This window comes from Moschus berezovskii, chromosome 5 (assembly GCF_049115385.1).
Source record: "Moschus berezovskii isolate FMDL1 chromosome 5, NW_MosBer_1.0, whole genome shotgun sequence".
Lineage (NCBI taxonomy): Eukaryota > Metazoa > Chordata > Mammalia > Artiodactyla > Moschidae > Moschus > Moschus berezovskii.
The window spans coordinates 124,207,279-124,228,268 of NC_142464.1; the positions used below are offsets into that span (position 1 = coordinate 124,207,279).

The 20,990-nt window shown below is 60.7% G+C and overlaps 1 protein-coding gene across 1 annotated transcript; it reads right to left on the reverse strand.

Annotated features, from left to right (window-relative positions):
- Positions 1–3,520: 3,520 nt before the first annotated feature.
- On the reverse strand, positions 3,521–7,383 carry HMX1 (H6 family homeobox 1). Its single transcript, XM_055434994.2, has 2 exons — positions 6,975–7,383; positions 3,521–4,187 (listed from the first exon to the last, which is right to left on the reverse strand). Exons 1-2 carry the CDS (start codon positions 7,366–7,368, stop codon positions 3,547–3,549), a joined length of 1,035 nt encoding a protein of 344 aa, XP_055290969.1. The 5' UTR covers positions 7,369–7,383; the 3' UTR covers positions 3,521–3,546.
- Positions 7,384–20,990: the final 13,607 nt, after the last annotated feature.

Genomic DNA, 20,990 nt, shown 5'->3' on the forward strand with positions numbered 1-20,990 from the left:
CTTTCAGCCAGGATCTGGAGTGGTCAGGTGGGGCCGGGCGCACAGAGCAACCCGGGGGAAGGGGAGGGAAGGGGAGGGAAGGTGGGGGAAGGGGAGGGTGGGAAATGGGACCTGCCTGTCCCTTTCTGCAGGTCTGATTCTGCACGAACTCGGTAGGGAAACTTGCAGGTCCTCCCAGGTGTTCAAAGCCTGATAAATGGGCCCGAGGACTCTGCAGCTAGAAGCCCCTTGGCAACCCATGGTGGCTGGAATAGGGTTTCGTGTAAGGAGAAGCTAGGGTTGGAGGGCTGGAGAGGGCCAGGGCACGCGGGGCAGAAACAAAGCAAAGCCATTCATTCCCCACCAGGAGCGAAGCCAGCATGCACCTGGGTGAGGCCGACCTGCGCTGATGGCGCTGGAGCTTGGAGCCCGGCTCGTCCCCAGCCTGACCCCCCACCCCCTCGGGCTGCCTGTTCCGCCCAGGCTTCCCTGTGGTTTGTGCAGCCCCCGGTGGGACGCGACACACGGTGGGTAATTAGGGGGTAAAACCAGCTTCCCGGAGTCCCGTTGGCCCGATCCCGTTTGCATCCACTTTTTGTACTTCAGCGTTAGGCTTCCCGCTGCCGATCCTTCCCTCAAGGGGAACAAGCCGCCCTTCCACCTCCCGCTTCCTTCCCACTCAGCGGAGCTTGGAGCTGGCATGAAGTAAGCGGCTCCCCGGCCCACCCTGTCTCTGCCTCCGCGGAACCAGGCAGCCCTTCAGCCGCGCAGAAACCTCCTCTCTGACCCGGGCGGCAGTCCCAGGCCTGGCAGCCAGGTTCGCTCCTTCAGGGTGGGCAGATCGGAGGGTCTGGACACGCGGCCCACAGCCCCTCGCTGCCTGTGGCCCCGGTGCCACGCGGCCCCCGGGCGGCCTGGAGCCGTGGTTGGTGCGGACCAAGGCGCCCGGGGACGCGGGCACCACACGGTGCTCCGCTGCGCCCTGCTGTCGGTGTGGTCGCCACGACCTGGGGACCGCGCCAGCATCAGCCACCAAACAGTCGAATCTAACGGTTGCATCGCTGGCAACGTGTCTTTAACCTGGGTTTTAATGATCCCATTCGTGGCCCGGGATCCCCGCAGTTGCCGAATCTCACCGCTGCCGCCGTGTATGCTCGCGCAGTGCCCCGGGGTGCGGTGCCACCGGCCAGGAGAACAGAGGCGCCGCACCGCCTGGCTGCCCGCCTGGTGCGCAGACGGGGAGCTGCACTGGCCCTTGAGGCCAGCTCTGCGCAGGCATGCTGGTGCACAGCTCTCGGCGAACCGGCAGGGGTATGTCTTCTGACCGTGTGAGGCCACCACCAAAGGGACAGAGGGCCAGGGTCCCACGTGGAGCCCCAGCCAAGGGTGCCGCGGAGGCCCAGAGAGGGCCCAGTGGGAGAGAGAGAGGGAGGAAGGAGAGATGCCACTGCTTCTCCAAAGGTCTTCTTGGCACACACTTCCGCCCCTGGCCTCTGGTCAGTACCAAAGGCCTCTGGAGATAGCTAGGAGCCAGCTCACTGTAGGGAAACAGATGGTAAGTCCCTCCTAACAAAGTCCAGTGAAAACGGTGCGGAAAGGGCAGCTCTCCCCTTCTCCTGGAAGAGCAGACCCCACCCTCAAAGGGAGGAAATGCAGCAACGGGTTGGGGGCGGGTTGGAGGTGAGTTGTGAGGCTCTCAGGGGGCCTGCCTGCCCTGGTCGGGCGCTGGGCACTGGAAGTCTGAAGGTGGGAACCTTAGGGCCCAGAGGAGCAAGGACCACGGGCTGCCCGCCCCCACCAACCCCATGGAGGGGCCCCCCCAGCTTGCCAGAGCCCAGCCTCAGGGCACAGGGAACCGAACCGACTGGAAGGGCTGGGGCAGGGGATGATTCTGGGTCAGGGAGCTGGGACACAGGGGCAGACAGATGGACCTCCATCCCCCCGCCCTGTGGGGGGGAGACCCCCGTGGCGCCTTCTCCTGGGCTGTCTGGCGCCACCGCTGAGAACTCCGAGGGTCAGACCGAGGGACCAGGCTGTGCATCTCAGCCAGGAATGTCTGCTCCACTCGAAGACCCAAAGCCAGCGGGGTGGAGACAGGTTTCCAAGGGGTTCCATTCTGTCTCAGGAGCGACCCTTTCAAGCAACAGAATGGCTTCTCTCCTCAGACTTGAGCAGCATCTTTAAAGCATCTTTAGGAGCACCCCATGAAGCATCTTTCCCTCATGCAGGAGACCACTGTCTCCACCCTGCAACAGGCTGGCCGCAGAGATCCAGCCATGGCAAGAGCTAAACAATAAGCATTCACTCAGAGCCCATAAACTCAGGACCTTGCCCAGGGTCTAGTCCCTCAGTTCAAGAGGGACTGCCGATGGTCCAAGGGGTGAGGCCCTGGCCAGAGAGCCCTGCTCCTCGCCAGGCCCTGCTGGGCTGTCTGGCACCAGCGCTTTGTTTTGACCAAAAGAAGGAGTCCCCCTGTCAGAGATGAATCTCAGCTCCAGGGCAGGAAGGAGCCGTGGGCACAGGGGCCCACGTAGCTGGCAGCCCCCTGGGCCAAGTGATAGGTTCTGCCTTCGCCCGACTCCTGACTTCTGGTCCCAGAACTGAGCGACATGGGATGGGAGGGGATCCCTTTTTCCACTCTAGGTCCCTCTCCTCCCCAACCCTGACTTCCCCTAAGGCCTCGCTGGGCCTCCCTGTCGGGGGAAAGTGAGGGCTTGCCCTGCCCACCTACCCACCTGCCCCCAGCCAGTACTGGAAGGTGCTCCAGGAGGCTGGGGATGGCACCCACCACAGCGCATTACCAGAGAGGAGCTTAGCCCCAGGGATTACTAAGCAGCAGCAACTGTCCAGAAAATGTCCCTTTTTATTCCATACGCAAATAAGTAGATTTGTTTAAAAGAAAAAAAAGTCTTCGCGGGGATAACCAGGGACCGCAGCCCGGGGAGAGGAGCCCTGCCTTCTGAATGGACGATCTGAGGAAGCACCACCTGGCAAGATCTTCATCCCTTCCCTTCACCGGGACTCGCTCCCTGGGAATCTCTCTCTGCCGGGACGCAACGTCAAGGCCATCAGGCTGATCACAGTGCTCCGGGTCGCTGATGCATAGTCCCGGGGCAGGGTCATTGCGCCTGGAAGAGTGGGCCCTTCCACAAAGCTTCTTGGGCAGCCTGGTTTTGCTGAGGACTGCGCCCAGCTGCTGGCTCCGGAGGGGCGCGAGATGGGTTTGCTCAGAGGTTGAGGCCTGTCCCCGGGAGGGGGGGACCCTGGGCTGCAGGGCCGACTGTCTGTGATGCTGTGTTCCCAGCGGGGACCCAGCCTGGCGACTGTCTGTGGAGCCACAATCTCCTGCGTCTCTGTTACATTCTGGCCGATCCTCAGACAGGCGTAGGGCACGGCCCCCGAGGCGGCAGCCTGCGCTCCGGAGGCGCAGTGGGTCCACCGGAGCGCCCCCTAACCCTCGATCGACCGAAGGCCCCGAGGCTCCGCCGCCTCAGCCACGCCCCCGGGGGGCGCCTCCGCACAAATCCCGATTGGCCTCGGGGCGTGGGCCCGGCAGGCCGGGGATGCTCACACCAGGCCGGGCATCTGCGCCCGCAGGAAGGGCGCGGAAGCGGCAGCCGGGAAGGCGGCCAGCGGGTAGGCGAGGGCCCCGGAGAAGCCGAGCAGCGGCGGGGGCGGCGCGGGCGCGGCGGGGGCCAGCGGGAAGGGCAGCGCGGCTGCGGCGGCGGCCCCGGCGGCCGGGGGGCTTTCGTGGTAGAGCACCGGCACGCGGACCAGGCGCTGCGTGCCCGGCGGGGACAGGCTGGCCGCCTCCAACTCGGCCGCCAGCTGCCGCTTCCACTTGTTGCGGCGGTTCTGGAACCAGATCTTAACCTGCGTCTCGGTGAGCTGCAGGGACGCGGCCAGGCCGGCGCGCTCGGCGCTGCTCAGGTAGCGCTTCAGGTCGAAGGTGGACTCGAGCTGGAAGACCTGGCTACGCGAGAAGACGGTGCGCGTCTTCTTCTTGCGGCCGCCTCCGCGGGCCTCCCCGGCCGCCGTCGCCACGGGGGCCTCGGCCAGCTCCACCGCCTCCTCCGCGCCGGCCGCCGGTCCCCGCGCCGCCAGCTCCGCCGCCTCTCGCTGCACCGCTCGCGGCCCGGAGCCCCTCGGCCAGGCGCCCTCTGCGCGGCCCATCTCCTCGCCCGTCTCCGGTGAGTCCCGGTCGCTGGCTGCAGGGGGTAAAAACGAAGAACAGGGATTGGTTCTGGAGGCTGATCCCCTCCGCGAACCTGTCGCTGAAGCCAGCTGCTCCCCGCACCCCAGTGAGGTCTGCCACGACCACAGCAAGGAAACTGTCCCCAGACAGCTCCGCCGATGGCGACGGATCGTCCTCCACCACGCTCGGTAGATCTCACCCCTCGCTGGACCGAGAGAGGCCGGGCATCCAGAGGTGAACTTGAAGACCTGAGCTAGGCTCCAAACCAACAGGCTGGGAACACGCTCCGGGCGCATCCACAGAGGGAATAAAAAAGGGAAGGAAAGAAACACCAAAACACAAACAGAAACACACGAAAAAGACTGGCTCCCATAACCACTGGCTTCGAATCAAAACAACACTCAACAGCCCCAGGGCTTCACCTCACAGAGGAAAGAAAGGTCCTTCTGAGAAAAATACACCGGAAAACCAACACAGAGACCACCTCACCCCTGGCACTCAGCCCTCCGTCAAGACCCCCAGACCCAGAAACAAAGACTTGCCACGATCCCTCCCCACTCACTCCTAAGAGAAGATGCAGAATTCCCGCTTGCATAGAAACATTCCCATCGACGGAGAATAAGCGAATGCAGAGGACCGGCCAACAAAACTCCTCCCTGGTGACACGGGTGGCCTGTTCACCCCCGTTTCCTGTGCCCCTAATCCAGATGTCCACAGAGGTGTGCCGTCTCTGCCCACAGTCAGCTCAGAGGGCACGCAGACAAGTGAAGCTCTGGCTGTGTAGAAACACTCAGCTCCCACACGCCACCCCAAGCCCATGAGGCCCTGATTGAACCTGAGAGTGTGGGGGTGCAGAAGCCCACAGAGCCCCCCCACCCCAGCTCATGCTGGAAGAACCAAGCTCCACCCCATCTCCCAGAGGTGAGTCGGTGCCTCGCCCCCCACCCCCAGGGCTGGCAAAGGACGATGGCTTCAGGTGAGAGAGACTGCCCAGGACTCAGATGCTGGTCCAGACTCCAAGCCCAGCTTGAAAGGGGGCAGCCGCCTGACTTCCGGGCTTGCAAGGCCAACTCAGGCCCGCGTCCCTTCTGCCTCGGGCTGAGCCTTCTGCGTGCACACAGGCCCCGGGTCAGCATTCCCGCAGTCGAGTCTGGCCAGGCCGGCCCACTGAAAGTAGCGGTGTGCCCGCAGTGTGAGCACCGACAGACACTGGTGAGCTGGTGTGAGCAGCTTGCTGCATACAACCCCCCACACAGCAGCCGCACGGGTGTGCTGTGTCCCTGCCCACTGCCGGTCGTGTGAGCCCTCACTGTGTCCAAAGAGGGGTCAGGTTCCAGGCTGGCACATGCACTCCTGATATGGGGGGTCCCCCAGATTCAGAGACCCTTGTATTGCCACAGGAAGCCAAGCCAGGCCTGTCAGCTCTGGTACAAAACAGGGACCCCTAACCCGCATTATAAGAACTAGGAAGGACCACATCTCTGGGGGCTGCTGGTGGGGCTGGGGCAAAACTCCAGGGGCAGGAGGGGAACACAATTCACCCTGTGAGACCCTTTCAGAAACACCCCCAGAAGGGCACTACATTTGATCACTCAACTTCAGGGCAAATAACCAAAGAGGCCTGCTCAAGTTTCCTGGAAGCGAAATGTAGAGGGTAGGGGGTCCCGGACTCCCTGGGCATAGGTTCAGAGAGGTGGGTCCCTTTGCAAAGCGCTCACTCCTACACCAGGAAGGGAGTTATCCAAGAAGTGACAGGGTTCTAACCACCTACCCCCACCCACAGCACTCTTTTTGTGCTAACTTTTGCTAGGAGCTGAAAGCACTTCAGAGCAGGAGGCTGAGTCCCCCGCTGGCCTTGCAGGATGCAGTTTGGGGTGCAGGGGGCGAGGGCTGGCAAAGCCCAGGGCTGGGTCTTCCTCCAAAGGGCAGGGCCCCAAGGGAGGCAGCCACCCTGGGGAAGGGGAGAGCAGAATGCCCAGGCAAGAGGGGTGAGTGGGTTCTGGGGCTGAAAACCGCCACCCCCAGCCTCGGAGCTCTCAGCAGGGAACAAAGGCAAGGGGGGGAGGGGCCGAGAAAGGGGAGAGAGGGGGGCTTCGGAACACAGCCTCCTTGCCTGGCACAGCCACGGCAGGGGCGCCGCAGAGACCCAACAGGGAGATCTAGGCCCCTGCCCCAGGCCTGGTCTGGGGCTGGCAGAGGAGACGGGGCTTTGCGGACACAGCTTCCGTGGAAGACCACCGTCCCCCACCCCGCGCTCCAGAGCAGGGGCTCCCCCACACCGTGCCCCCTTCATTTTGCTGAGTCTGACTCTACCGTGTCTTCCGGTCCGTCCTTCAGCCCTTTTTTCCTGTCTCCCCATCACTCGCAGCTTTCTTTTCGGTTTTCTATTTTTCACCTCCTCTTTCCCCACTTCTCCCTCCTCCTCTCCCAACATCTTTCTCCTGTTCGCTCTTCGCTTCCGCCTCTCCCCACCGTGTCCTGCTGTTCTCGACTCTATTTCACCCTCCCTTTCTTTCCTCTTCTTAGCTGTTGTCCCCTGTCCCCCGATTGCTCTCCCAAGGCTATGGGCGAAACCCAGACCCTGCCAAAGCTTCTCCCTGCGTGGGGGACCCTGCCCTGGAGAATGGGCCTCGAAACCGGTTCACCCAGGGGCTCTCCCCACACGACCCCAGAGCCCACCGCAGACACAGGAGGAGGGCGGCCCAGAAAGGCCGCCAACGAACCCAAAGTCCCGGAGCAAATGCGATGGGAAGAAGCCGGGCGCCACCACCCGGGCCACCCCTCCCCACGCCGCACTCACTGTCAGGGCTGAGGCCGCCTCCGTAGCCGCCGTGCGACCGCGAGTACCAGCGCGCGGCGCCGCCGCAGCCCGGCGCGTACGGCGGCCCGGGTCCCGGGGGCGGCCGGGGACCGAGGCCCAGCGCGCCCGGCCCAAGCAGCGCGCGGGCCCGCGCCTCCCCGCTCGGCCCGGAGCCCGCGCGCAGCTGTCGCCGCCGCTGCAGCCGCCGCCGCCTCGCCCGCTCCGCGTCCTCGTCCTCCGGATCTCCGTCTTCGTCGTCCTCCTCCTCACGGCCGCCGCCGCTCTGGGCCCCGCGCCCGGCGCCCTTGGCCTCGGCCGCCAGCAGGTTCTCGATGAGGAAGGAGGAGGCGCGGGCCGGCGTGGCGCGCCCGGGCTCCGTCAGCTCGTCCGGCATCGCGGCCGCGGGTCCGTCGGGCTCTGCCGGGCTCCTCGGGGTTCTGGGCGCCCGGGGCGCGGCCGGCCCGGGGCCCCGCTGGGGACCGTGGCGCGCGACTTTCCGGCGCACGCGCGGCCCGGCCCTAGAGCCGCGGCCCGGAGCGCTGGCGTCGGGCCCCGCGGGGCAGGCAGCGGCCTCCTTGCCGGACTGCGATCGGCCGGGAGCGGGTGCGTGCCGACAGCCGGCCGGGCAGCAGCCTCGCTCGCCTTTCCCGTCGCCGCGCTGGTCGCCGCCCGGGCCGGCCCCGCTGGGGGCGGGGAGGGCAGGGGAGGGGCCAGCAGGGGCGGGGCGGTGCGGGCCCGGCGGCCGCCGGCTCGGCTCGAGGACGCGGCGCGAGCCCCGCGCGCCGCCACTGCCCGGAGACGCCGCCCGGAGCTGGGCGCGCAGGCAGCCTTGCGGCCGAGGGCAGGCGGCCTGGGGCCCGGGCGTGGGGTCGCGCCAGTCCGGCCCCGCGTGATGCATCGCCGGGCCCGAGCCACCCGCGCCGGGGGTGGTGGGGGGAGCGGGGCGGGGCCTCGGCCGGGGGCCCACCCATTGGCTGCGGGGCCCCGAGGAGAGACAGACTGGCCAATCGCTGTCCGGCAAAGACCGTAATTGCCTCGTCGCGGGGAGAGAGTTGGACCAAGCGTGAGGAAGTGTGTTTGCGCGCGCGCGCGAGCGTGTGTGATGTGTGTGTGTGTGATGTGTGTGTGCACGTGTGTGTGTGCGCACGTGTGTGTGTGATGTGTGTGCGCACGTGTGTGTGATGTGTGTGCGCACGTGTGTGTGATGTGTGTGCGCACGTGTGTGTACGTGTGTGTGTGCACGTGTGTGTGTGTGCTTGCAGGTATATTTGTGCGTGTGTATACCGGGGCAGGAAGACCCGGGGGCTTCCAGGAAACCGCAAGAGAATGGGCTGGTCATTGTTTTTTTTAACGATCCCCGGTGTCAAAGCTGCACAACTGAGGCATGTTTTAATGTTTACACTTAATGAAATATGCTTTTAACGCCCGAAGTAGGACAGAACCCTGCAGTTCTCAGATTCAGTCTCAAAATGTAAGAAAATGCTCCCCCGCCCCAATCCCATTGCGCAGGGCCACGCGTCCGGGGTCACACCGACGTCACGCTGAGTTGCGAGCGGGTCTCCAGCTCCTCCTGAGGCCCCAGCCTTAGTAGGGAAGCGAGAGCCACCACCCCTGGCCGCAGAGGTCTTGGGAGCAAGCCCCACTGTCAGCAGCGGGGGCGGGGGGGGTCCCCTCCCACTTCTGCCGCGGGGAGCGCGGCAACAACAGTGCATCGCGGCCCACGCCGTCGCCCTCGGCGCTGTGGCCGCTCAGGAGTAAACCTTCTGATGGACTCACGGGGTCGCAGCGCGGACGCGCGCGGGCGCAGCCGGCTTCACAGGACGCGGGTTATCGCGGAGAGATACAGCCGCCTCCAGCCCGGGGCAGCGTCCAACCGGCGGCAGCCCGCCGCCTGGATTTAGTTTTCAGAGCAACCACGGTGGAGGGAGCATCAACCCCATTTTCCAGAGGGGAAAACAGAGGCGAGGAGAGACTGTCCCAGATGGTAAGTGGTTCTGGCCGGCCTGGGATTCCGACACCCAGGACCTAAGACCCTTCTGGCACCAACACTTCCGGAGTTGAACCGGAGCGAAGAGCAGCTCGTCGGGATGCCGGGAGGGACTGAGGCCTAGCGGAGGGAGGCAGCTGACCGACGGCCGGAAAACAAAACAGGGAAGGACCTCTGGTGCCCCGCGGTCTGGAGACCTCACGTCTTTTACGCAGACTCCAGGGCCGTCTCCCGTGACCCTCGCTTCCTGCCGCAGGAGGGGCTGGGATGACCAACCACAGGCCCTTACTTCGTTGTTGTTTAACTCCATCGCCTGGGTGGGGACCCTGAGCCAAAGCGGGAGAGCCTGGGTCTTAGGGAAGAGCGGTGGTCCCCCATGCCCTGCGCCCTGGGGCGCCCGTGGTCAGGGAGACGCCAGGGTAGAGGTACCCAGCCAGGCGAGGGTGGCCAAGGGGAGAAACGACGGCCCCGTCTGTTTGAGAGAGACGCGCTATTCTCCTTCTAATCCCATCATCCAATTCGACGGGCTTCTGAGAGATGGAGAAACTGAGGCCAGAGAGAGACCTGGAGGAAACGACACGTCGGGCGAGGAAGATGCCCTCCAGGTGACCATCTGCTATAATAGGTTTCCCTGGGTCTGGCTGTCAGTGTCTCCGGAGCACACAGATTTTGAAACCAAGAGCCTGTTGTCGCTTCCGTGGTTTCTGAGCACCTTCAGAATGGGGGCGGGGGGCGTTCCTCGGAGCCTGGATTTCAATTCTTTTATGCCAGGGCTGCGTGGCCCTGGGCAGGGTGCCCTCGCCTCTCTGACCCTGTTTCCTCCCCCTGTAAACCTCCGGTGATAGCACCCCTGCCTGTGCCATGCTGTGGGGAACGGGGCGGGCTTGGGCCACATATTGGCGGGGGCGCTGCCTGATGTCTTTGCACCGCTTCTAGGGAGCACGCGCGCGGGGGCGGGGTGAGGGGAACCGGGTGGAAGAGAGCTGGCCTTTCTCTCAAGCACTGGTCTTCGGGGGCTTGAAGCACGCGTCCCCTCCTCCGCGGGCCTGGGCGCTGGGTCAGGCACTGTGGATGCTCCTCCTGGCGGCAGAGCGAGGGTCTCGAGGGGCCTCAGCGGCGAGTGGAGTCGCCAGGTCGGGTAGGGAGGCGTGAAACAGCCGCCCCGGCGCTCGCCCAGGCCGCAGCCTCTGTGCTCCGTGCGGTTCCGGAGCCGGATCCTGCCCCACTTGGAGGGGAGAGGAGCCCGAGCTCGGCGGCGAGGATTGTGGGCAGAGGCTTGGCACGCAGGGGCAGACCCGGCTGGCGGCTGCGACTCCAGGGCAGGCGGCTGATCACACTCAACCCAGGAGGGTCATCTTGCAGTCCGGGTTCTCTCCGGAGACGGACTCGGAAGTCTCAGAGCCCTGAGCAGGTTTGGGCGCTCCCAGGACCAGAGCCCGAGTCTCTGGTCAGCTTCAGGCACCGCGCAGAAGGGCAGGTAAGAGGAGCCTCCTCTGGGCCCGCAGTCGTCACCCCTCGATGTCGTGTCTCTGAGGCGCTCTGCACCCCCGGCCACAGCCGCCCTTCCTTACTGACTCTCCTCTCTCGTTTTTCCTCATCCTCCGCCCACCACCACGTCCGGGCTCTGCGGGGGGACCACCGGGAAACCCTCAGCGACCCAGCCTAAGGGGTGCGCTTCTCAACTGGGCACTGAGAACCTGGTCACCTCCCAGCTCAGCCCTAGTGTCCAAAGGTGCCGCCTGAAACAGGGGGAGCGGGTTGGTGGGGAAAATCCCAAGAACATAGATCAGAAGTCAGCAAACTGCAGCAGCCACTGCCCGTCGTGTACTTTTTAATAAACTTTTTCCTTTCTGAGTAATTTTAGAGAATGCCCACCTTACAATTCAGATTTCACCTTGGTTTTGCTTCCTTGCATCCCTCATGCAAATTCCATTTGCCCACCTCACTCCATGCCACCCCACAGCCCTGCTGTCGGATGACAGTCTATAGAGTCTACTGTATACCCCAGGAATTTGATACTGATAAAAGTAGCAATGATTTTCTAACCACCATGTCCTAACCCCGCAGAGATGCCTTTGTTCCAATCACCACAGACCGATCACACATCTCCCCTCAACTCAGGGTGTAAAACCACCATTTACCAGTGTGCTCATGGTGTATATGGATCGGAGTGGGTTGTCTCCACTGCATGGTGTCTGGGCCCCCGCTTAGGGGGAGGGGGACTTTCCTGAAGGCTCTGTGGCTCATTTATCTGGGAGCTGACGCTGGTGTCAGAGAAGGACCCCCTCTGCCTGGGCTTCCTCACAACACGGGTTCTCAGTACACGTGGGTGTGGCCGGCGGTGTGTAGGTCGGGGTGTGTGTGGAAGGGGCATGGAATGTCACCGGAATTCAGCTGCTCTCACGTCACAGCCCCCATGGGGAGCGAGGGGAGGGGCTTGGACCCCATCTCTGGGCCAGCGGACGGTCAGATCACCAGACGAGAAACCCAGGAAGAGGCGTGCCCCCAGGGTAGTGGGCCCCCAACTTTGGGCTTGCTGCCAGCTCTCCACTGCTGCCGGTCATGTCAGCGTGAACAGAGCCATGGGCTGGAGAGTCGCCTGGGGGCGCGTGCCCCCCTGAGCAGCGCTCCTGGGGCCAGGTCTGCGCAGACTCGGGACCATGAGCGCTTAGAAAGACGCCTCTCCCAACTGTGTGACTTTCCCTTTCCTCACCTCTCCTGAGCACCTGGTCTTTCTGGACCTTCGTCTGGCTGGCTGGCTCGGTGATGAGTACAAGAAGGAAACCAGGGTGTTTTGGGTCATGATTCTCTGGCTGTGAATAGGGTGAGGCTGCTGCGCTTGGCGGCCAGAGTCATGGAGATGAAAGGGCTCTGGTGAGGGCGGTCCTGTGCGGCCCCTGATGGGGGGACCTGGGGAGGGGTAGGGCTGGAGAACAGGGTTTGTGCTGGAAAGCTGAAGGATAGGGTTCTCAGTTTGCAAAGTGATGGGGAGCCACTGAAGGCTGCTGGCTGGGGAAGGGCCAGGACTAGAGCTGGCCGTCAGGGCCGGCAGCTGAATGCACTAGCTCGTGCAGGGCGCAGGGGGACAGTACGGTCTTGTCACTGTCCTAGCGGCGAGCAGCGAAGCCTCAGGAGGGCAGTGGCCATGGAAAGGGGTCACATTCATCTCAGGTGTCCACCCGGTGGCCCACAGGCCTGGACAGGGGCAGACGGGGTGGGCAGGGTGGCGGAGCCTCAGGACGTGCTTATGGGCCTGTCCACTTCCCAGCCACAGACAGTGGACTTGCAGCTGTGCAGGTGAGCACGCAGGCTCGAGACTCCATTCCCAGTCCAGCTGCGGAGTCCCACTCTGGTCACGAGCAAGTCACCCCGCCGCCTTCTGGGGACCTCAGCGTCCTCAGCAGTGAAGTGGGAATAACAGTCCTGCCCGGCGCAGGGGCTGGCCTGGGGTTGAGTGGAGACAACCGGGCGGTTGAGCGAGCGTGAGAAAACGCTTGCTTTGAAAAAGACCAAATGTTTGAGCATGATTTTGGCTGCCTTTTGAGGTCGACCCACCTCCTTCCGAGTGAGTCTCCCTTTAAACGCTGAAAAGGGGAGGAAGGTGCTCACAAAGTGTTAAGTGGATGCTTCCCAGAGTCTCCAGACCCTGGGAGGTTGGGCGGCGGGGTTAAGGGAGGCAGGGGATGAAGAAGGGGGAAGGGAGACCAGGGAGAGGGGTGGGGGAGGGGATGGTGCAGGGATGGGCGGGGAGGAAGGAAAGAGCGGGGCGTGGGGGGAGGCAGAAGGCGTGGCCGGCATCGCCTAGCCCGGGTGGGCGCACAGGAGGGAGGAGCAAAGCAGGCGGGAGACATTGGTTCTGCTGCTGCTCTCAAGGACTCGGCCCAGAGCCTCGTGTGTGCGCCGCCAAAACCGCAGTTCCCGAAGCGCAGGTGACCCCGCCCCAGCCAGAACTGCGGGGCCAGCCGAGAAGTCCCCTCCCCCGCGGGAGAGCCCCGAAGGGTCCCAGGTCAGAGCCACCCCGCCAGGAGGCTGCGGCCAACGCCCGCCGTCAGGGGACAAAATCGCCCCCAGGAAGCCGCCCCCTCCCGCCCCTCCCGCAGCCTTTGCCAGGAGCCCCTGTCTGGGCCAGAGCGGCCTGTCGCCCCCTGCTCACCCCTTCCCCGCCCTTGATCGCTGTGTCTGTCTTGTCCCTGCTTGGGGCAGACACTCACCAAATCTCTGTGCCCCGGTGCTCAGCAAACCTTGGACCCTGCCCGGAGTTCTCACTGGTGGACGGACCCTTTCTTCCTCTGCAGATATATTGTGAAGGGACTGGCCAGAGAACACCCACATACCCACCATCTAGATTCCCCCAGGAGCATGTTATTTTCCTTGCTTTATCACACCCGTATCACCTCACAGCAATCCCCGAATTTGGGCCCCAGCCCGGCCACTGACCAGCAATGAGATGCAAGGCTGTTTGCTGTTCCCACGCACCACCTCCTCTTCTGGAAACGGAGGGGAGGGACTAGGCCCAAGAAAACCACACCATGGATGGGCATTCTTAAGATGATCCTTTAATGTGATGGTACAATCACACAGGATTTCTTTGTGTGACGTCCAACCACTGGCTCTGCCTTCTGGACGCCCAGTTTTCCTGTCTCAGTAAAGATACCCGAAGCTGCGGTCGCTGAGACTTGAGGTGTGGGGATGTCTGGCTGGAATGTGAAGGTCTCCTCGAGGTGGGGGGCTTTCACCTCGTGGGGGTTTCCACAGCGGAGAGCACAGATTTACGCGTGGAGTTATCCAAACCGCTGGGGACCCTGAGACAGCTTGGGCGGCGCCTGACCTTGATGGCAAGTGACTTGGGGGTGGAGAAATGAGGCTGGAACAAAGGGCTGGGCTGACCACGCTGCAGGGAACCTCTTCCCAGGAGCTGGAGGGAAGTTTCTGGAAACCTCATCTGGGCCTAATGGGAGCCCCGCCTGTCTGACCCGGCTCACCCGTCTAGGTTTTGGAGTGAAAGCCTGTGGACAATCCGGGAGTGTTTGGGGGGCGGGGTGCTGCAGAAAAGTGGTTACACTGCTTCCTCGTGGGCGGGGCTCGGAAGCCCCACCCTCTCCCTCCAGCTCGCTAGGCCTGCACGGGTGAGCTCACCGCACTGGAAGCCCCAAAAGTGCTTCTGGGCAGTGATGACTCCTGACCCCCAAGAACTGCGCTTCCTGCACGCAGAGGAGAGCGGGTTATGTAAACAGTGACCCATCTTCACACCACCTCACGCCTCTGGGGAAAGAATGGGTGCTCTTGATGGGGGGGGGCCTCCTGAGGACCAAGGACGGACTGGGGGAGGCAAGCAAGCAGGGTACCCGATGTGCAGCAAAGGTGTGCAGGGCGGCGAATAGAGATGGGCGTCATTACACAGGCACACGGTATACTAGCTAGTTCCTTTGTGGCTGTTCCTGGACACGCCTGCGATGGACCGAACGGTGTCTCCCCAGCATTCATACGCTGAAGCCCTAACCCCAGAGTCTCAGAATGTGACCTGATCTGGAAACTGGGTCACTGCAGAGGTAACGAGTTACTTCCAGTGAGGTCACCCTGCCCTTCAGGTCAGTTCAGTTCAGTCGCTCAATGGTGTCTGACTCTTTGCGACCCCATGAACTGCTGCACACCAGGCCTCCCTGTCCATCACCAACTCCCGGAGCTTATTCAAACTCATGTCCATGGAGTCGGTGATGCCATCCAACCATCTCATCCTCTGTCATCCCCTTCTCCCACCTTCAATCTTTCTCAGCATCAGGGTCTTTTCAAAGCAGTCAGTTCTTCATATCAGGTGGCCAAAGTATTGGAGCATCAGCTTCAGCATCAGTCCTTCCAATGAACACCCAGGAGTGATCTCCTTTAGGATGGACTGGCTGGATCTCCTTGCAGTCCAAGGGACTCTCAAGAGCCTTCTCCAGTACCACAGTTCAAAAGCATCAATTCTTCAGTGCTCAGCTTTCATTATATCCAACTCTCACATCCATACATGACACTGGAAAAACCATAGCCTTGACTAGACGGACCTTTGTTGGCAAAGTAATGCCTCTGCTTTTTGATATGCTGTCTAGGTTGGTCATAACTTTTCTTCCAAGGAGTAAGCGTCTTTTAATTTCATGGCTGGAGTTACCATCTGTAGTGATTTTGGAGGCAAAAATAATGAAGTCAGTCACCTTTTCCACTGTTTCCCCATCTATTTGCCATGAAGTGATGGGACCAGATGCCATGATCTTAGTTTTCTGAATGTTGAGCTTTAAGCCAACTTTTTCACTCTCCTCTTTCACTTCCATCAAGAGGCTCTTTAGCTCTCCTTTACTTTCTGCCATAAGGGTGGTGTCATCTGTATATCTGAGGTTATTGATATTTCTCCCAGCAATCTTGATTCCAGCTTGTGCTTCATCCAGCCCAGCGTTTCTCATGATGTACTCTGCATTTAAGTTAAATAAGGAAGGTGACAATATACAGCCTTGATATTTGGAACAATATACAGCCTTTCCCTATTTGGAACCAGTCTGTTGTTCCATGTCCAGTTCTAACTGTTGCTTCTTGACCTGCATACAGATTTCTCAAGAGGCGGGTCAGGTGGTCTGGTATTCCCAAATCTTCAAGAATTTTCCACAGTTTGTTGTGATCCACACAGTCAAAGGCTTTGGCATAGTCTGTAAAGCAAAAGTAGATGTTTTTCTGGAACTTTCTTGCTTTTTCGATGATCCAATGGATGTTGGCAAATTTGATCTCTGGTTCCTCTGCTTTTTCTAAAACCAGCTTGAACATCTGGAAGTTCATGGTTCACGTACTGTTGAAGCCTGGCCTGGAGAATTTTGAGCATGACTTTACTAGCATGTGAGATGAGTGCAATCGTGCGGTAGTTTGAGCATTCTTTGGCATTGCCTTTCTTAGGGGTTGGAATGAAAACTAACTTTTTCCAGTCCTGTGGCCACTGCTGAGTCTTCCAAGTTTGCTGGCATATTGAGTGCAGCACTTTCACAGCATCATCTTTCAGGATTTGAAATGGCTCAGCTGGAATTCCATCACCAGTAATTCCGTCATCCTGGCATGGGTGTGCCCTAACCCACTATGACTGGTGTCCTTATAAAAAGAATGCACTGCAAAGAAGCAGCATCGCCAGGCAGGGGCCCCACAAGCTGGAGCTGACCCAGGTGGGCTGGGAGAGTGCCTGCGAGGGGCGCACGGCCCTGGCCGCACCTTGGTCGTGAATTCGGGTCTCTGAGTGAAAGTGAAAGTCACTCAGTCGTGTCCGACTCTCTGCGACCCATGGACTATCGTCCAGCTCTCCAGGCCAGGATACTGGAGTGGGTAGCCATTCCCTCTCCAGGCGATCTTCCCGACCCAGGGATGGAACCCAGGTCTCCCACACTACAGGCAGATTCTTTACCAGCTGAGCCACCAGAGAAGCCCAGGAATACTAGAGTGGGTAGCCTAGCCCTTCTCCAGGGGATCTTCCCGACGCGGGGATCAAACCGGGGTCTCCTGTATTGCAGGCAGATTCTTTACCAGCTGAGCTATCAGGGAACTGCAGACAATTAGCTTCTGCTGTTGGGATCCCCTCTCCCCCGCCCCCACTCCCCCTGCAGCCACGGGACACAGTGCAGCTTCCCCGGCTGTGGGAGGAGGCCCGGAGCTGAAGTGGTGCTCCCTCCCTGGAGAGCTGGGCGCTGGGGTGGGGTAGAAGGACGTCACAGATCCACACTGTCTGCCCTGTTCGAGGTTTGCACCAGGTGGGAGCACTCCTTAATTTTGCAAAATGAAGTGGACAAACTTGAAATCTTCAGAGACGACCTGGCAGAGGGGAACTTTAAGGGGCATTTGGCAGAGAAGCTGATGAGGCTGGGGGACCTGAGGCCGCCAGGCTGTGGAATGAGAGCAGAGGACACAGGGGCGAGTTTGGGGGTCCCGGCAGGCCCGGGGTCCTCCTGCGCTCAGCTGTGCCTGTGATCGAGCTGGGGGTGGGAACAGAAGCTATAGAGGGCCTGGGGGGGGTCAGGAACCGTCTCAGAGGGCAGAGCCCCAGACTGAGCGACAGACTCTCTGAAGTGGAGACAGAGGGGTGGTCCACGTGGTGGGTGGTGGGCCCCCCAGGCTCCCCCAGGCTCCGTCAGGCTGATGTGAGGTCCCGGGGTTGCCTCCTTCCTTACTAGAGGCCATGGAGGGGCTGCGCTCTGCCTCGGGCCCACCCGCAGCCCCTGGACCGCTCTCGGCCTGAGTCCCTCACCTGATAGAGGAATAAACTGCGCCCGGACAGTGAAAGCGACGTTTGCGGACGATGCTGGTGACAGGCACCCCGAGGGCACCCCCGGCCTGCAGAGGCGCCCCTGGCTCTCTGCTGGCCTCTCAGGGCCTGTACCCTCAACCCAGCTTTTCATCCACAACAGAACAGCTTGCTTATTATATAAATAATGGATGCTCAACACAGGGAATGTGGCATGCCTGATGATGGAGCAAATAATGCAGGCCATCTGGGCACCACCGCCCAAGACCCCACCGCTGGCATCCTAGGACCCTCCTTGCCCCACAGTGTTGAGAGCGGACGCAGCCTGGAGCCAGAGACCCCCACCCACTCCCCACTCACTAATGCACTCACAGGTACACTCACTTGTACACACATACTCGTATACTCACAAACATACACTTACACACACACAGATATACCCACTTACATGCACAAACCCTCATCTATGTACACAAACACACACTCACATATATACACACACCCACAGTGGCTGACTTTATTTTTCTGGGCTCCAAAATCACTGCAGATGGTGACTGCAGCCATGAAATTAAAAGAGGCTTACTCCTTGGAAGGAAAGTTATGACGAACCTAGACAGCATATTGAAAAGCAGACACATTACTTTGTCAACAAAGGTCCATCTAGTCAAGGCTGTGTTTTTTCCAGTGGTCATGTATGGATGTGAGAGTTGGACTATAAAGAAAGCTGAGCACTGAAGAATTGATGCTTTTGAACTGTGGTGTTGGAGAAGACTCTTGAGAGTCCCTTGGACTGCAAGGAGATCCAACCACTCCATCCTAAAGGAGATCACTCCTGGGTGTTCATTGGAAGGACTGATGCTGAAGCTGATTGCAAACTCCAATATTTTGGCCACCTGATGCGAAGAGCTGACTCATTGGAAAAGACCCTGATGCTGGGAGGGATTGGGGGGCAGGAGGAGAAGGGGACGACAGAGGATGAGATGGTTGGATGGCATCACAGACTCCGGGAGTTGGTGATGGACAGGGAGGCCTCACGCCCCCACACAGGTGAGCACGCCATTTGTGTCTTGGTACCAGGTGACACCCAAGGGCTTCTCTTCCATCATGGACGCCTCATCGGCACCCTACCACTTTCGTCTTGTCCCCCTGAGAACCCACGTAGCCAGCCTCATGTGCATCTTTATATAATCTCCATAAGCACTTCATCCATGTAAACACAAACATGTGAACACAAAGTTGTACAGGTGACCATTGGAGGAGCCTCCATCAGCTTCCATGGGAGTTTCCGCCCCTCCTTTCTCACTGGTGTGCGTGCTAAGTCACTTCAGTCGTGCCCGACTCTTTGTGACCCCGTGGACTGTAGCCCACCAGGCTCCTCTGCCCATGGGGATTCTCCAGGCCAGAACACTGGAGTGGGTTGCCATGTCCTTCTCCAGGGGATCTTCCCAACCCAGGGATCTAACCTGTGTCTCCTGTAGCTCCTGCACTGCAGGCAGATTCTTTACTGCTGAGCCACCGGGGAAGCCCTTCTCACTGGCATTGACTCACTGAAACCCTCTCAGTCCCAGTTCAGCCCCATTCATCCAGGTCTCGGACATGTGCGTTTACTGGGGAAAGGGCCACACATCCCCACCACCTGCATTTCCCTGTCCTAAAGGAGACCAACCCTGAATATTCATTGGAAAGTCTGAAGCTGAAGCTCCAAAACTCTGGCCACCTGATGCGAAGACTGACTTATTGGAAAAGACCCTGATGGTGGGAAAGACTGAAGGCAGGAGGAGAAGGGATGACAGAGGAAGAGATGGTTGGATGCTATCACCGACTCAATGGACCTGAGTTTGAGCAAACTCCGGGAGATCGTAAAGGACAGGAAGGCCTGGCGTGCTGCAGTCTATGGGGTCACAAAGAGTCGGACACAACTTAGAGACTGAGCAACAACAACCCTGTCCTCCAGCTTCGGATTATCTCAGCAGGTAACCCTGTACCTGTGTCCACCGCCCCAGGAGCTGGTCCTTCTGTTCACGTGGGAGGGATTCCTGGAATGCGGCTGATGTTCCACAGCCTGAGTGTGTGTGCGATGCGTTGCTCCAGGCTCCTCTTCTGAAAGGCTTCACGGTCACATCAACGCTGCTGGGAGCGCCTTTCCTCCTTCCTCTGCCAACAGGTAGCGTGGCTCCTTTTCATTCTTTTTGCCAGACCCGTGGGAGCAAAGCGGCTTTGACTCTGAGTCAGGGGACGTTTGGTGAGGCTGTGCCCCCCTTCAGTTGTCCCTCCCCGGCCCCACTGTGGGTGAGGGCCCAGTCCGGGCAGGCAGGGAGCACTGTGTTGGGAGTCCCCCGCTACACTGCCCAGGTCCAGCCTCCCTTCCTCCTCCTCCTCCTTGGATTTCTCTGAACACCTCTGAGCATCCGCCTCTCCTTGCGGCGCAAAGCTCCATCCACAAGCTCCCAGACCAGAAAGCATCTGCACCCACCCGGCCCCCAGCCCAGTGCGCACCTCAGAACACAGAGGGGCCATCGGCACCCTTAGCACCTCGCGGGGACCGTCAGCTTCCTGCCCCTGGGGCCGGCTGTCCCAAACCACAGTGAGCCTCTCGGCAGGTCCTAGAAGGAGGGCATTATTTGCCTGATGGAGGGCTGAACTGAAAGCACCAGATCGTCACTGGGCAGAGAGCCCATCTCCGGAGCTGCTCGGCTGTGGGGGGCTGGCCGGGGACAGACCCTCCCCTCGAAGGCATTCCGCTGTTTCTTATCACAGGGCTTGCAGAGAGCATCCGCCTCTGGCGTTTGCGGGGTAAATTTGGTGACGTGTGAGAAGGATTTTGAAGACGACTAGATGGGGTGCAGTATTTAGCTTCCTCCCCAGCCCTGTGTTTGTGTGCATACCCAAGGGAGGGGGGCGCTCCTGAGGGAGCCCCCCGCAGACACCAGCAGGGACCGAGCAGCATCAGAACAAAGGCCCTTCTCCCAGGTCCCCCGCAGCTGCGGCTGGGCTCTAAGTGTCTCCAGGACTCTGAGTTTGGTCTGTGAGACCCCAGGGACCGATCCCTGGATGCCTGGCCTTAGCACTAACAAAGCAGCACACGCTAGGGGCTCAAAACCACAGAAATGCAATCACTCACAGCTCTGGAGGTCAAGAGTCTGAAATCAGCGTGGCTGGGTTGAAATCCAGTGTCAGCAAGGCCGGCTCCCTCTGGAGGCTCTGCGGGAAGACCCTCTCTGCCCCTGGGGCCTCCTCTCTGTGACCAGACTCCCTCCATCTCCAGCTGTCGGCGGACCTGTGATGGCAGGTGGGGCCCCTTGGAGAGTCTTTTCAAGATCCTTAACTGATCCCATCCACGGAGCCCCTCTTCCCAGATCTGGTCACGTTTCTAGGTTCCAGGGACTAGGACCTGGGGATGCTTCTGCGGACACGATTCAGCCCACGACACCACTTAAGGCCTCACCGACCTCCACTGCAGTAGCTCTGGCCTGGTCGGGGGCATCAGCAGTGAGCTCCTTGGGCCCAGGTGAGGCTACCCAGTGTCTGGAGAAAGTGGGGTTTTCAGTGTCTGTTTCACCTGTTTCTCCATTTTGGCTGAGTTCCGTCTCCATCGCCGCACACGGGTTTTTCTCTAGTGTGGCGGGCAGGGTCTGCTCTCCAGCTGCGGTGCTCAGGCTTCTCGCAGTCGAGGCCTCTCTCGTGGCAGAGCACGGGCTCTAGGGGTCACGGTCCTCAGAGTGCAGGCTCCTTGGTTGTGGCACATGGGCCCACTTGCCCCCACGGCATGTGGAACCGTCAC